The following is a 17,908-nucleotide window of genomic DNA, read 5'->3' as shown; positions in this document are numbered from 1 at the left end:
TTTCAAGTCACAAACAGCGGCAAACAACAAGATGTAAATGCCAAAGCGCGGGGGTAGGGTGAGTAAAAATGCTCACGCGCAGTGGTGGGGTGGTGGTTACTAAAAATAGCCGGATTCGGAATCGACATGGCGCGCGCGGGGGTAATACCAAAGTGTCCCTCTCTTATCTTATGTTCTCTTGGTGCCATACATTTTTATTCCATATTTTGAAAAAAAGGTTATCGCTTCCTCCTGTAGACGTCTAGGTGCATAAAAAATTATGATGGTGGCTGGACAAGCTTGGTGTTTTTTACGTATACAAAAAAATGATTTAGTAACTTTTTGTCGGCTTTTTCCCGCTTTTAAGCTTCCGCAGGCCTGTGTTTTTTTTGTGCGATGCAAAAAAAAAGCCTTCTGTGTAGAGCTTCAACCGTACGTCACATGGTTGCCTCAAATGTTCATGGCCGCCAGCCAATCAGCATTCAGATCACAGCTTGCGCCAAAGCTCTAGTGTACGGTTCCACAGCACAAGCAAGAAGCAACATGGATGCTACGGGTTAAAACGATCTCGACTTTGCTTCGTAATATCACCTTTTGTTTGCCGTTATGACACTCTATATATAGCTGCGATAATCATTTTAAGATGCCAAATAAAGGCAAGAAAGAGAAGGTACTGTTTTGGCGACTGCAGTGGTGTACAAATGATTGCTAAATTTGCACGTTGAATGCGAGCCGGCGATAGAGGTCTGACTTGTTGTTGCGATTATTTGTGTTGATTTAGGCTCCAAAACCTACTGGATCATCAAAGCATAACAGTAAGGAAACCGCAGAAGCACAGTCAGATGAAGTAAGTCGCCTTTATCGGACTCCAAGCTCGGTGTTTGAATGGCCATATTTGATTTTTAGAAGACGATTTTTTTGGTCATGTGTTTGGGTGTTGGTGACGGATGTCTATAACAAAAATTCCTTCTAAAACTTTTCTCTTTTAGGTAAAGCACAAGCCTAACAGTCATGTGGCTTCTCATCCGCCAAGCCAAGTGGTTAAATTACGACAATTCGCTAACGGGCCCTCAATAATGCGAAAAGAAAAGCGACACAGTTCCTCTACGTTCCACATTAGCGACAACCGAGAGTTGGTCAAATTACCTTTATTGAAAGGTAAGGGCCTTTGTTCTCCGTTGAATACTCGATCCACACTATGAACTCACGGCTTATCGGAGCCCTCAAATTACTTTCTAGTTGTTATTTAGGGCTGGGAGACTGTGACTATGTCTATTTGTGTGGTAGCTTGCGCTGTGACACGCACATCTTGTACGGGCTGTATGTCAGATCTCCTTGTTTACGTTTCGTTCACCTCGTGCAATACAATCAGCACTGCGGCGAACATGATGCTATTTCACTGATTAAACCTTCGAGAAATTCCCAAAACATTCTTAATTTTATATCCTTTTTCCATCGTTATTAATTGTGTACAAAAATTTGCCTATTTAAGATGGGCCTTATACCGGAAAATCGGTGTAAATTGTCCATTCGACAATTGATCGTCTAACATTGAGCGATCGCTAGGAAATTTGATTACTAATGTCGATTGCGCCTTCGTGTTGCCCACTGTATTCCAATATAATAGTTATACCCAATAGATCAAATATGAAGTTTGTCATTTAGTTTCGGGTATATGTTGATGTAATGTCGACCCATTTAGAGTGTGAAGTACCAGTGTGAGTTATACATTGTTAGTTGTACCAAATATTTATACGAGATCTAAACATCGCAGAATAAAATTGGAAATGCTATATGGAATTTTCCTTGGACCCGCTATTTTTAGGCCCTGGATGTATTACGAGTCAGTTTAGTTTCTAATGATTGACGATGGCGATTTTTTAAAGATGATAAGAATGTAAACTCCGTAATAGTACAGGATTGATTGTAAATGCATTGATAAATATCCCATTGTCTTTGGAAAACAACAGCTCTTGATTTGGAAACCTAGAGAGTACAGTACAAAATTGCTTTTCAATTCATCCAGGCATGTGTGCTTTGTGCTTTTATTTGAACTGCAGGTCACGATGACAAATTTGAGTGGCCGCGTTCAATTGCGACACCAATTACGAACTCTAAACAGTCGGAATGTTAGGAAAAAGCCTCTTTTGCGGCTTGTTTTCTTCTCGTGAGAGTTTTAGTTCTTACAACCTGATCAAAGTTAATTCCTACAAGTGTGATCCGATAGAAGACACAGCGTGTAACCTTGATAAATTAATTGTCGCTTCCTCACAACGGTAACAATAAATACATAAGCGGTACACAATTGCGGGCAGTGTTGTTTATAGGCGTAAACGCGGTCACTCGCAGCCGCTGATATATGCACGCTTTTTTCGTATTTACCGCGCCGTACGCTAAGACCCCTGTGTATCCTTCGAGGGAAGGGACTTTGACTTATTTTATCTAGCCGAATCTCAGGACGTTTTCCCAAAACGATTGAAGGAAACGATAAAAAGGTACATTCTCGTTACGAAAGCATTTTGTTGAGTCTAGTAATTCCAATCGATAAGTGTTATTATGTATTCCATGTGATTATCACACATTGTTCGTCTTTTTAACTTGAGACTTTCACACTTTTCCTCTGAATTTGTCTATTTTTAAAGGAATTTTGGTGCCTTAATTGCAAATATTTAGGGGGATTATAAGAATGATGTATATCATGTAACGTAGTTAATCTTTTGCTATCCCTTATTTATTATTGCACATGTAAAATAGGCTCTGATCAGCAAAGTAATGCACTCATCAACACAACACTTCATATATCTCATCTGAAATCACTTCCTTCCAGATTACTAAAGGCCATATAGTGTTGCTTAAATACTGTGCACACAGTCAAGACACAAGTGTAATCTTCAAATTATTGGCACTATAAATCCAGGCATGTCAGGGATGAAGTATGATTGCTATACACATTTCAATACTTCTGCTTTTTGAACAAATCTTCAGAGGCTATCCTTTGGACAGATACACTCAAATCATGGATTATAGAAAAATTGACTTTCTTTATAAACCAATTTTGGTAATATGCTTTCAGTCTAGTTTTGGTGCCACAATGCCTGTGCTTTTTCACTTTCTAAACAGTTTTCCATGTTGCACCTCTGTTCAAAGGACACTGTCAGACTCTAAAGGCTACCTTAAAGATAGTGGTCTAGCTATGCGAAAGAGTTGTGCTACAGATCCGTACCCAGGATTTTTCTTGGGGGGTGCAAAATCCGAAAAAATGGACCAAATTTTTCCTGGGGGGGGAGTTCTCTGATAAAAACCTGACCACCCCTGCAAGAACAAAAAGGGACTTTCTTATGCCCTTACAGTATCTCTAAGGCACGTTTATTGTCAGATTTGGCCACAAAAAAGTCTGACTTATGGATTGGTGACATACCAGAGTGACCTTTGCTTATGCTTTATAGTTTTGTCTACAAAAAGCATGTCTATTGAGAACCGAAAGTGGACTTTAGACCTTTGTTGGGGGGAGCGTTCGCACCCCCTGACCCCCCCTGGGTGCCTGTGCAACTACATGATGGGAAAGCCTTGCACATGGGTACTGCCACTTTGGGAGCGACGAGATCATAACTTTCTGGCTAACTGATTTCCCCAGTCCCATGAGGCCTTGATACTGTGAAGAAGACATTTTTGTATACTTCCAAGATTTTGGCCTTTTGTAGTGAATTTTCACACTTTGGTTTTGCACACTATTTGTGAACACAGGGACAAAAGCTAGACTATAATGACACTTTGCAAATATTTTAATTAAAATAATATATGTCACATATTTTGTTTGCTGTTGGTCACACTTCAAAAGGAATTCTCTTCCTTATTTGATGTGAAAGTAGCTTACTTAGAACTTTTGCCATTGTTTGTTGCAACTAGGAAAAGGAAAGGCGAGGCCATTACTCCAACATGTGTGATACTCATATTATCAATGTAATGTTTTTTTTTATAAATTGAACTTGTGTAATGCTCTCCCTTCTTACTCATATTCACTGTTTAAAGTTGTGTTTTTGTACTCAAACATGTGTAATGTGTGCATCTATTAGAGGATAGATACATGCAATAGATCTATTTGTACAAAGCTAACTGTCCAGTATGATTTACAAACTATTCAGTACAAATGCCTCTATTACAGGATAACTAAATGCGATAGATCTAATATTTGTACATTGCTTACTGTCCGGTATGATTCACAAACTATTTAGTACCAATGCCTCTATTACAGGATAACTAAATGCAATAGATCGAGTATTTGTACAATGCTTACTATCTGGTATTCACAGACTATTCAGTACCAATGCCTCTATTACAGGATAACTAAATGCAATAGATCAAGTATTTGTACAATGCTTACTATCTGGTATTCACAGACTATTCAGTACCAACTATTACAGGATAACTAAATGCAATAGATCGAGTATTTGTACAATGCTTACTTTCTGGTATTCACAGACTATTCAGTACCAATGCCTCTATTACAGGATAACTAAATGCAATAGATCGAGTATTTGTACAATGCTTACTATCTGGTATTCACAGACTATTCAGTACCAATGCCTCTATTACAGGATAACTAAATGCAATAGATCGAGTATTTGTACAATGCTTACTATCTGGTATTCACAGACTATTCAGCACCAATGCCTCTATTACAGGATAACTAAATGCAATAGATCGAGTATTTGTACAATGCTTACTTTCTGGTATTCACAGACTATTCAGTACCAATGTCTCTATTACAGGATAACTAAATGTGATAGATCTAATATTTGTACATTGCTTACTGTCCGGTATGATTCACAAACTATTCAGTACGAATGTCTCTATTACAGGATAACTAAATGCAATAGATCGAGTATTTGTACAATGCTTACTATCTGGTATTCACAGACTATTCAGTACCAATGCCTCTATTACAGGATAACTAAATGCAATAGATCGAGTATTTGTACAATGCTTACTTTCTGGTATTCACAGACTATTCAGTACCAATGCCTCTATTACAGGTCAACTAAATGCAATAGATCGAATATTTGTACAATGCTTACTTTCTTGTATTCACAAACTATTTAGTACCAATGCCTCTATTACAGGATAACTAAATGCAATAGATCGAGTATTTGTACAATGCTTACTTTCTGGTATTCACAGACTATTCAGTACCAATGTCTCTATTACAGGATAACTAAATGTGATAGATCTAATATTTGTACATTGCTTACTGTCCGGTATGATTCACAAACTATTCAGTACAAATGTCTCTATTACAGGATAACTAAATGCAATAGATCGAGTATTTGTACATTGCTTACTTTCTGGTATTCACAGACTATTCAGTACCAATGCCTCTATTACAGGATAACTAAATGCAATAGATCGAGTATTTGTACATTGCTTACTATCTGGTATTCACAGACTATTCAGTACAAATGTCTCTATTACAGGATAACTAAATGCGATAGATCTAATATTTGTACATTGCTTACTGTCCGGTATGATTCACAAACTATTCAGTACAAATGTCTCTATTACAGGATAACTAAATGCAATAGATCGAGTATTTGTACAATGCTTACTATCTGGTATTCACAGACTATTCAGACCAATGCCTCTATTACAGGATAACTAAATGCAATAGATCGAGTATTTGTACAATGCTTACTTTTTGGTATTCACAGACTATTCAGTACCAATGCCTCTATTACAGGATAACTAAATGCAATAGATCGAGTATTTGTACAATGCTTACTATCTGGTATTCACAGACTATTCAGTACCAATGCCTCTATTACAGGATAACTAAATGCAATAGATCGAGTATTTGTACAATGCTTACTTTCTGGTATTCACAGACTATTCAGTACCAATGCCTCTATTACAGGATAACTAAATGCAATAGATCGAATATTTGTACAATGCTTACTTTCTTGTATTCACAAACTATTCAGTACCAATGCCTCTATTACAGGATAACTAAATGCAATAGATCGAGTATTTGTACAATGCTTACTTTCTGGTATTCACAGACTATTCAGTACCAATGCCTCTATTACAGGATAACTAAATGCAATAGATCGAATATTTGTACAATGCTTACTTTCTGGTATGATTCACAGACTATTCAGTACCAATGCCTCTATTACAGGATAACTAAATGCAATAGATCGAGTATTTGTACAATGCTTACTTTCTGGTATTCACAGACTATTCAGTACCAATGCCTCTATTACAGGATAACTAAATGCAATAGATCGAATATTTGTACAATGCTTACTTTCTGGTATGATTCACAGACTATTCAGTACCAATTTCTCTATTACAGGATAACTAAATGTGATAGATCTAATATTTGTACATTGCTTACTGTCCGGTATGATTCACAAACTATTCAGTACAAATGTCTCTATTACAGGATAACTAAATGCAATAGATCGAGTATTTGTACATTGCTTACTTTCTGGTATTCACAGACTATTCAGTACCAATGTCTCTATTACAGGATAACTAAATGCAATAGATCGAATATTTGTACAATGCTTACTTTCTTGTATTCACAAACTATTTAGTACCAATGCCTCTATTACAGGATAACTAAATGCAATAGATCGAGTATTTGTACAATGCTTACTTTCTGGTATTCACAGACTATTCAGTACCAATGCCTCTATTACAGGATAACTAAATGCAATAGATCGAATATTTGTACAATGCTTACTTTCTGGTATGATTCACAGACTATTCAGTACCAATGTCTCTATTACAGGATAACTAAATGTGATAGATCTAATATTTGTACATTGCTTACTGTCCGGTATGATTCACAAACTATTCAGTACAAATGTCTCTATTACAGGATAACTAAATGCAATAGATCGAGTATTTGTACATTGCTTACTTTCTGGTATTCACAGACTATTCAGTACCAATGCCTCTATTACAGGATAACTAAATGCAATAGATCGAATATTTGTACAATGCTTACGTTCTGGTATGATTCACAGACTATTCAGTACCAATGCCTCTATTACAGGATAACTAAATGCAATAGATCGAATATTTGTACAATGCTTACTTTCTGGTATGATTCACAGACTATTCAGTACCAATGTGCCCATTAGAGGATACAGTAGATTCATGTACAAGCAATGGATCTATTTGTGAGATAATCACTGTCTGGTATGTTTCACAGACTGCCCAGCACCGGAAAGAGAAGCCCTGTTTGTCCAGAAAGTGCAACAATGCTGTGTTATCTTTGACTTTGCTGTGGATCCTCTGAGTGATCTCAAGTACAAGGAGGTCAAGCGAGCGACTCTCAATGAGCTGGTTGACTTTGTAACACATAACAAGGGTATTATTACGGAGCCCATCTACATGGAAGCTATCAGAATGGTGGGTTTTCCTAAAATATATGTGACAGCTTATACAACTTATAAGCAAGAGGTTGTCTATCTCATATGATGCTAGATTTTCTTCTTTTATTAGTAGCAAATTGAGTGGGAGGGCTAAGGGGCTGCTTAGCGAAATCGTTATGTCCAAAACATGCACAACAGATTTTTCTTCTTAGAGATGCTTGTACCCAAAACAGAAGCCCAGCAATGTTTTTGGTTTGGACAATGATGTGGCCTTATTGTCAAGATGTTTTGACCTTGTTGTCGAGATGTTTGGACCTCATTGTGATGATGTTTTGACCTTGTTGTCAAGATGTTTTCACCTTGTTGATAAGGATGTTTTGACCTTGTTGTGATGATGTTGTGACCTTGTTAAGATGTTGTGACCTTGTTGATAACAATGTTTTGATCTTGTTTTCAAGATGTTTCCACCTTGTTGTGATGATGTTGTGACCTTGTTGTGATCATGTTTTCACCTTGTTGTGCTGATGTTTTGACCTTGTTTGTTGCTTGGTTTCCAGTTCTCATTAAACACCTTCCGTGCTCTTCCTCCGCCATCAAACCCGAATGGTGCTGAGTTTGACCCGGAGGAAGATGAGCCCAATTTGGAGGCGTCCTGGCCACACTTACAGGTAAACCATAACAAGAGAATAGAAGAAACAACAAAGGAATGGGAAAATAGACTAAAGGGATTTTCAAACATTGAAGCCAAACCTACTAGACTGTCAAAATAGACCTATTTTGTCTAGGAAAATAACCTGTATATAAAAGTTTTTTTTCCTTAGTCCTTTGTTGTCTTGTTTCTGCTGTATTATGGTAGTAAAAGCTGAAGTACGTTTTGTCTACCCTAGATTGTGTATGAGTTTTTTTTACGATTCCTTGAATCCACGGACTTCCAACCTTCCATGGCCAAGAAACATGTAGATCAGAAGTTTGTACTCCAGGTGAGGAGGGGGGATCACACCCTTTTTCTTACAATGTGACCTCAGCACACACACCAATTAGCCTGATACACCCTGTTTTGTAGATCTCTGCTACAATAGTGTGATCAATAAAAAACAACCTTATCATAACTGAGAAAGTTTCAGCATTTCTTGTTGACTGAGTCCATAATTGCATTATACAATTTATCTGACTAACTTGACCATTTATTTGCAATTTTAGCTTTTGGAACTTTTTGACAGTGAAGACCCAAGAGAACGTGACTTTCTCAAGACCATTTTACACAGGATTTATGGCAAATTCCTTGGCTTGAGGGCTTTTATTAGAAAATACATTAATAATATATTCTACAGGTATGAGAAAAAGAATTATTACAGATTTATGATATGGCCAATGTGCCTTTTTTCAAATCCACCACTGATGATGTGTCCATGCCATAACTATTGTATTACCTACTGTATGTGCACGGGAATTAGGATACTTTGTCAGCAATTTCTTAATTAAATAACCAAAAATGCATTCCCAATTTGCTGAATATTGTATTCAGGGAATAAAATATCTCTAACCTTTGTGCGAAGTGTCCCCTGCCTCCCGATTCAGCGAAATACTTTTTCGTTATATTTCTATTTCTCTTGTCTAAAAACCCACGCGATTGTTTTTTCAACTCTCGAAACATTTGAACAGTACTGAGTAACCATAGCCTCTTGAGTGTTCCTTACTAGCCTGAACGCTTTCCGAACCTAACTTCGTATTTAGGTTCTATATAAAATAGGAAGGGAGTGAAACAACGCTCGATTCCATTGTTTGAAAACCTGCCTATTCGCTAGTCACTGCATTTTTGGTTATTTAATTAAGAAATCACTGACAAAGTATCCTAATTCCCGTGCACATACAGTAGGTAATACAATAGTTATGACAAATTGGGAATGCATTTTTGGATAATTTTATTAAGAAATCTCTGACAAAGTATCCTAATTCCCGTGGTATGTGCCTTTTTCAGATCCAAAGTTTATGATGTTACCATGCCATAACTATTGTATTAGTACTTATGTGCCTTTTTCAGATCTACAGTTTATGATGTGCCCATGTCATAACTATTGTATAACCTATGTGCCTTTTTCAGATCCACAGTTTATGATGTGCTCATGCTATAACTATTCTATTTCTTCTAGGTTTATTTATGAGACAGAAAGACACAATGGGGTTGCTGAGCTTCTTGAAATTCTTGGAAGGTATTAATGATAAATACATTTGTATGCTCAAACAAGGCTGTGTTGGTTGGCTCGCTTGTTAATTGAACGTAGTTAAAAATAAGAACAGTTTTGCTTTCTTTCTTTTCTGTCACAACATAATTTCTAGTATTCTACTTACATAATGTTGTGAATATTTATCTATTTTTGAAATTATTTACCAAGCAACTATTTAGTATGTTTAAAGTTAGCTGTGTGAACTGAGATATGTATCGAATAAACAACTCACATGTTGGATTTTTAATTCTGCTAATGGAATCCAGATTTCCAGGACTGTGCCCATTTTTAAAATAAAAAGCTTGTTGCCATTGAAGAGTCTCTAATTTCTTGCCATTTTTCACAATAAAATACTACTTTTAATTTTGTAAAAGTTATTTAGGAGGTTTCAAATTAGACCACATAATTAGACTACCAAAAAAAACAATTAAAAAAATGTGTGGTTGACCTGGCTCTTTGACCCCATCTGCATTTTCAGTATTATCAATGGCTTTGCATTGCCGCTGAAGGAGGAGCACAAGGTTTTCCTGATGAAGGTCCTAATGCCCCTTCACAAGACCAAGTCACTTGGCATGTACCATCCTCAGGTAGGAAGAACATTGCCATGCACCTCACTGTGATGTATTCTGTTACTTTTGTGAAACTTTGAAAAATGTTAAAAAGTGGAGTGTTTTGGAGGGCTGTAATTTTTAATCCTTGGCTTTTCCTTTTGAGAATATTCACTTCTACATGACTTTTTTGCTTCAAATAACAAAAAAACCATACTGTTACGGAAAAGTAAACATTGAAATTTGCCGTTGCTTCATCAATATGTACTGTTGACGAGAATATTTGCTTCCTCAAGATTGAATTTTTTTTAGAATCAATAAAGGTTTTTATTAACACATTTTAACACTTTAACATTTTTGGTAATTCTTGTTTGCACATTTATTATACATAAGGTATAGCATGGCACAAGGGAAATTTAGTGATTGTTAATGTCCCTGCACCCAAGATATGATTAGTTGATGTTAACTATACATCCAGAGGATGAGGGGACATTAAATGGCTAAATTTCCCGAGATGCCATGCTATAACTTAGTGTAATACCATTATAACCAAGGAAATAAACTGAAAACTATGAGTAATCTTAAGTTTGATGAGCCAACACTGTTTAATGAATTGGTGCCTTTGAATGCATTGTGACTTTTTACCTCTCTAGGGAACACCCTATTTTAATTGCACAAACAATCTGAAATTAAATTTTCACACATTCAAAAGTATTTACATAAAAATTTGATCAGCTCTACAGTCAGGGCCTCTGACAGGATGCGGAAAAAGTTTTCAAATATGCGGAAATTTTGAGGCAAAAGTTGTGGACGAAAATCGAAATTTCACAGAAGAAATGGCAAATTTCGCTGCTTTTTTAGGGGAGGTGGGGTGGGGGTGTTATTTTTGCAGGGGAGGGGGGCTGGGCAATATCTGGCTGTTTTTTTATATTGCAAGTTAAGTTTAGGCTTCTTTTGTTTTGCTAAATTTCTTAAAAGAACCAAAACTTTGAGCAAAATTGGCTCAGGATGGGGAAGTTGTGTCAGTTCCTGTACTTATCAAGAAGCTGCCTTCTATTTGTTTCCCTGGTTGAATCTAGAAGACAAGCAGCTTGGTTCCAAATTTCTCTCAAGCACTGATATAAAGGGAAAATTAGAAGAAAAAATTATTTTTTCTCTTTCTAAATTTTCTCATTATTAATTGATAAGAGAAATTTAGAAACTAAATCTCCCTCATCATTTGTGCATGAGGGAAATTTAGAACCATTTATTGTTTTCGAGGGAATTTTCCTAGTAATTATCCCTCGGAAAACAAAAGAATCAGATGTGATCATGGTATTGCTATTCACAGATCTTACTGACAGCCTCCAACTAATAAATTTTCGATTGAAAAACAATTATCCTATTTTTGTCTTAGCTTGCCTACTGCGTAGTTCAGTTTTTAGAGAAGGACCCAGGACTAACAGAATCAGTGAGTATTTGACGTTGAATTCTCTGTTCTAGTTACCAGCAAATAGCTAGTGTGGATGTAAATGTAGTAGCATGTTGATGGGGTCTCTTCTTTTTGTAGAATCGCCTAACCATGCCTGAGCTATTACTTTTATGGTATTCTTTTCACTTTATATTTTCTCTTTCTGAATTTAGGTTGTTATGTCCCTGCTGAAATTCTGGCCCAAGGTTCACAGTCCTAAAGAGGTATGTTATTTAAATCTGTATAATATATACTCTTATTCCAGCATACATAGTGTAGTTACTTTACAACATAAAAAATGTACTTTGCTACAAAATTTATTGTTATAGTTAGCTGTTAGCTGTTAGTGGCTAGGTACTGTAAAAGTACAATCAGAAATATCTTTCTACAAAAAATAATTGGACAAGAAGATTACAAGTATGTGAAAACCAGCACAAATGTGTGTGTGCAACTTCTATGCGCATATGCAATGAATGAGTTATTGCGATATGTCATGCATGACTGCACTTGGGTTTCTTTGCGAGGATAAGGTTTTCTAAAACAAACTTTAGCCTGAACACCGCTGTGTAATTCATAACAGAACCATTTTTGGGGGTTACTTTGACCTTTGGCTGTGCTAAATAAAGGTGTGTGTTTTAGTGAAAGGTGCAAGTTTACGTTACACAGTTTTGGCCAGGCTATTCATATCGATCTCATCAAAAGAACCTGTGACCTGGTATCACTCGAATTGCTGAAACTTGCTGTAATTGTTCAAGATCCAATTCAACGAAGGGAGATATTACATTTTGGCAGTCTGTACTATGCCAAATATTCAACTCAAAGCAGATCGTAATATGTAAAAATAATAAAATATTTGCATGGTTTATTAAGGAAGAGAATTACACTTAATGCATACCCTGGGTACCAGAGGCTCCGAGCTTTGGGGCGACAATGATCTGAGCGAAGTGAAGTTATTTACCAATTAAGAAAAAAGCGATTTCAATAGATACCCTAGATGTATATGTATATAATATTCAAAATGGTTAATAAATAAATGGTATTAATTTATTAAGAAAAGTTGTATAAAGAAGAAAAAGGAAAGAAAATTTAACATGGTTAACATTCTTTTTTGATAACCATGGTTTATGATTTGTGTAGGTGATGTTCCTGAATGAATTGGAGGAGATCCTGGATGTTATTGAGCCAACAGAGTTTGTGAAAATAATTGAGCCCTTGTTCAGGCAATTAGCAAAATGTGTGTCTAGCCCCCACTTTCAGGTCAGTCACTGATACTGTACTTAAATACAGGTAACAACTTGTGTATTATAACCAGAGGTGTGAGAATTAACAGTCAAACAACAATGCCACCGTGCATCTGCTAAAATTGTTTTTAACAGTTTAAAGTTTAGGTACCATTTATATAACATCTTTTAAGGCTAGATTGAGAACTTCAGTTTATAATGGACGAGTTGTAACCAAAAAATTGCTCTTCCCTCTAGATTTATCTTTGATTTACTTCTCTCTACCTTTTAAAGTTATATTTATTTTTGGTATTTCTACAGGTTGCAGAGAGAGCCCTTTATTATTGGAATAATGAGTATATCATGAGTTTGATCAGCGACAACGCCACAATCATCCTTCCACTCATGTTTCCAGCACTCTACAAAAACTCCAAAAACCATTGGAACAAGTAGGTCGTTTGCATCCCTTTATCAAATTTGAATTACAATGCTCAACTTGCATGACATATAATTTCGTAGGCTATAAAACCCTGTGCAAAAATATAAGATGCTTATCCCTTAACTTTGCCTTTGCAGAACTATTCATGGATTGATCTACAATGCTCTCAAGCTGTTCATGGAAATGAATCAAAAGTTGTTTGATGAGTGCACGCAACAATACAAGGCTGAGAAACTAAAGTAAGACGACTAAAGTAAATTGGCAGAAAACGGAGATTTCTAGGATTGTAATATACAGAAGTAAACACTGTCATATGAGGATAGTGTCATCCTCAAACCATTGAGACTTGTTCAACACTTACTTGTATTTCCAGGGAGAAAGAAAAGCAAAGGGAAAGAGAAAATGCTTGGGAAAGGATCTCTGATTTGGCACGTAAAAATCCAGAGGTATGTGCCAGGGTAGCTCTATCCTCAGTTAAGCACCCCTTAAACACCCTACACATGATTAGATCTTAAGTTTAAAAATAACGTTTGAATAAGAGAATGCTACCCATGTGGAACAGAAAAAATGTTGCGCATGCGCTGTAGTCAAAGTACGATCCTGTCCCCACGTGATCTCATCGTTATGGTTTGCGGCGTATTCTTGCTGTTAATCATGTTGCTTTTCTCTTAGTATGGCAAAGTTGCCAGTCTTCCAGATGAAATAACATTAGAAAGGGAGATGGACATTGCAGAGGATGCAAACATCAACTTGGAGAAAGTGTTATCGGCCGAGGTGAGTCTACTAATTCACTTCAATCGCTCTAAGTTTAAACCATTCTAAAATAAAACCGGTTTGATTTTATTACTGAAAAATGAGAAAAAACGCAAGAAAATTTTCCAAAATAACAAGACATTTTCTTTTTCGAAATAAAACAAGTGTTATGCAAGTCAAAAAGAACAATTTAAAGATAAAAATTAATGTCACCTGTGTCCTTTTTGCTTGATACTGCCCTAGTATGTCAATATTCCTGTTATTAAAACTGTGTCAATGATAAATAAAGAAAGCCTTAAAATTAAAAAGCTATTAGAGACAATGGAAAATGGTCTCAGATAAGGATGCATCAAGCACATGGGATAAAGGCAGATTTCTTAAAATTTCTTGTCCTGTGGCCCGTAGGAGATCGTGATGCAGTCCCTTCTAATTACTCTACCAATTCAAGCTAGAAATTCCAAATCAAGAAACTTAGAGTATTCAAATTGGCTAATTCTGATTACTTTTGATCACACGATCTTACCGAAAAGCATTGACCAAGTGAACCTGTTTGGAAGAGTTCTCTGAATACTCACAAGTTCTCAGGAAAGTCACGAGGATTCAAAATACTCACAAGTTCTCAGGAAAGTCACGAGGATTCAAAATACTCACAAGTTCTCAGGAAAGTCACGAGGATTCAAAGTACTCACAAGTTCTCAGGAAAGTACCGAGGATTCAAAATACTGACAAGTTCTCAGGAAAGTCACGAGGATTCAAAATACTCACAAGTTCTCAGGAAAGTCACGAGGATTCAAAATACTGACAAGTTCTCAGGAAAGTCACGAGGATTGAAAATACTCACAAGTTCTCAGGAAAGTCACGAGGATTCAAAATACTCACAAGTTCTCAGGAAAGTCACGAGGATTCAAAATACTCACAAGTTCTCAGGAAAGTCACGAGGATTCAAAATACTCACAAGTTCTCAGGAAAGTCACGAGGATTCAAAATACTCACAAGTTCTCAGGAAAGTCACGAGGATTCAAAATACTCACAAGTTCTCAGGAAAGTCACGAGGATTCAAAATACTCACAAGTTCTCAGGAAAGTCACGAGGATTCAAAATACTCACAAGTTCTCAGGAAAGTCACGAGGATTCAAAATACTCACTAAGAGTACTCAAGAGTTCTTAGAATGCTTAAGAGTTCTCAGAATAATCAAGAGATCTTAGAATACTCAAAATCTCTCTAAAATATCCATGCATGCTCTCTAAAAGCTCAAAAACGTATGTTTTGATAGTTCTAATAAGATTCATTCTGTTTTCTTTGATAGGCTCCAGACCCCAAAAAGAAACAAGATCCTAAGAAGAATAAATTCGTCCGTCGAAAATCTGAACTACCGCACGATTCACGGACAGTGAAAGCACTACAAACATACCACCCCACGGAGGAGTACCTTGTGACGTCATCGGAGTCATAGAGACCATGAGAGCGTTTCCTCTAAGCACGTGACTGGTGTGTGCACACGAGGAGGGGTGAGCATCAGACTAGCATTGATGATGAAGGGCACGTGAAAAACACTTGTACACAAGGGATGGAGGATTGACGGACATGTGATTTACATGTGCACAAGAGATCCTAGATAGACTGAAAGCTACACGTGGAGTTGTATGTTGCCGTCATGGCAACGAGGGCCACATGATTGGCATGTGAACAGAGGTTGAGTGCCTCCAACCAGTGTGGACTTTTGGAGCGTGAAGGACATGTAAACAGAGCAAAGACTTTGGGAGGAAAAAGGATATGGGATCACATGATTGGCATGTGTGCAAAGCATAGACTTTGAAAGGCTTAGTGACAGGAGATCACGTGATTGCAACATGAATAAAGCGTGGACGTTGTGAGAAAATGGCGGTAGATTACTCACTGTCAAGCTTGTCTAGACTTCATGGGTCACAAATCATACGGGACTTTGCTATGTGGTTCCTCTACTGTCTCCCATCTGAGATGTTACAACTGTGACTGATCTGGGAACGGTTGTTCCAGCTGTCAGCCTCAGGCCTGTGCTGATTACATCGACCACAGGCCCTAGGATAGTTAGAGTATGGGATGTTACTATCCTAGAGCCCGTGCATCGACTCTGTTTTGTAGTATATTGCATCATATAAATTCTGGTAAATTTGGGGAGGGGAGGGGAGGGGAGGGGTCTGTACAAAAGCTACCCTGCTAGCAGAACTTTCTTCCTGGCGGTTTTTTTTTTACCATCTAGCTTTAATTTTTTGCCTTTTTTTGGCGTTGCTTTTTTTTAACTTGAGCAAAGCAATACCCGAAGAGTATCTAGAAGTCCAAGTAGTACAGCCAGGAAGGGGCCTGTCAGCAGGGTAGCTTAAAGGGTTTCTGTCAGCCACAGTTTTGTCATCCTAACAAGATAAAGTTTGAGAAAGCATCCACTGTCATCAGCTAATATTTTGGACTGAACTTGGTATGGAACTAATTTGTTTTCCGATGTTGGATGAAAAGAATTACAAAGATGTGGCTGCTTGGGCCCTGTAAAGCGTTTTAAATAATTCACTTGTCTGTACATTAGGTAATTGACGGACCATTTACCTTTTGATGATTGATGATTTTATATGAGCAAGATTTATTATTTTTCCCCTTGGCTATTGGGCAGGATTTTTCCCTCTGTTGGTGGTTTGCAGGATATTTTTTTTTTCTCCTTGCAAAATTTTTGTAAAAATGGCCTGTCAGGATATTTTATGCAGAATCATCCCCCCCCCACCCCCTCTCAAAAGTTAAATGGCCCGTCCGTAATCCCCTCTGGGGAAAATGTGTGCGTTTTGTAAATGAATTACATTGTCCATGCAATCCGGGTGTTTTCGTACCTTGCTGCCCGACGGTTCGTCCCCTTTTAGGATTTTGCTTTTTTCAAAAGGTTAACAACTGAAGCCCCCTTTTACACATTCGGGCGTACGTAAAGAAATCACGTGACTGAGTGGCAAAGCGTGGTCCGCTTTTGGTGGTAAAATGACAGGAACGTAAAGCAACTTCTTAAGCGTTTACGGATCATCAGTCAAAAAATTTTCTTTGTTAGAAAGGGCTTTTTTTTCTCGCTCTAACGGTGACGGCCGTAGCTATTTCTGTTTTTTTTTTTTTTTTTTTTTTTTTTTTTTTTTTTTTTTTTTTTGCTTCAGTTTGCCACTTAAAAAGTCACGTGATTTAAAGTCGCCTATTTCGACCGCTTAAAAATTGTAACTATGGTTAAATGAGACTAACCGTACGAGGAGTGTTAACACTATCTCATGGGTTTCGTACCCTTTGCTGTTTTTGTCAGGTCCCGTTTCGACGCAATGGTAACCGTGCACATTTTTAAGCGAAAATACGTACGCAGGATTTTCGCGAAGAGTTGCGCTCACCCCTCCTTATCTCCACGAATGTCCATGCACTTTTAATAATTTTCTCATGGGAAAGCCTTGGTTGCCTCAAAAAACGATATATTTTTGCATAAATCAAAATTATACATCTAAAGTGGTTCAGATACTTTGCATTCGTTATGGTCCCTTCGCTTTTGTGGTATTTTCTTGTTACAGCCTATGTCACTCGCAATACAAGTGAGAATCAGTTTAACACAAGCTGCATTCTCTTGCGCTTGTGTTTCATTGATATGAGAGTGCAAATCGATTGCGTTGCGACTTGATAACATGGAAATTTCTACACACTAACTTTTTGGATACGCACTCTCCACTACATTTTTGCATAAGAAAAATAATAAATAAAACAAGTGACAAATATTTTTACATGTGTTGTGTTGTATTTTTAAAAGGCAGGTACCCACCCTCTTGTTTAGCCGGCTCTAACCTGAGATTTTTCGCAATTCTAAAAAGTTCAGATTGCTTCGGTGGTTGCCCGAGCTCTTTTGCGGTAGTAACCTTTGGGAGCGCCCGCAA

The 17,908-nt window shown here is 37.1% G+C and overlaps 1 protein-coding gene across 1 annotated transcript; it reads left to right on the top strand.

The window, feature by feature from the left end:
- Positions 1-472: 472 nt before the first annotated feature.
- On the top strand, positions 473-17,752 carry LOC5501552 (serine/threonine-protein phosphatase 2A 56 kDa regulatory subunit gamma isoform). Its single transcript, XM_032369848.2, has 17 exons — positions 473-649; positions 761-826; positions 969-1,137; positions 7,196-7,395; positions 7,916-8,026; positions 8,246-8,338; positions 8,559-8,689; positions 9,509-9,568; positions 10,062-10,170; positions 11,528-11,581; positions 11,755-11,805; positions 12,719-12,838; positions 13,123-13,250; positions 13,378-13,479; positions 13,614-13,686; positions 13,913-14,014; positions 15,301-17,752. Exons 1-17 carry the CDS (start codon positions 623-625, stop codon positions 15,445-15,447), a joined length of 1,743 nt encoding a protein of 580 aa, XP_032225739.2. The 5' UTR covers positions 473-622; the 3' UTR covers positions 15,448-17,752.
- The last annotated feature ends 156 nt before the right edge of the window (positions 17,753-17,908 follow it).

The sequence above is a fragment of the Nematostella vectensis genome, chromosome 7 (assembly GCF_932526225.1).
Source record: "Nematostella vectensis chromosome 7, jaNemVect1.1, whole genome shotgun sequence".
NCBI lineage: Eukaryota > Metazoa > Cnidaria > Anthozoa > Actiniaria > Edwardsiidae > Nematostella > Nematostella vectensis.
This window is presented reverse-complemented; position numbering and strand designations above follow the sequence as displayed.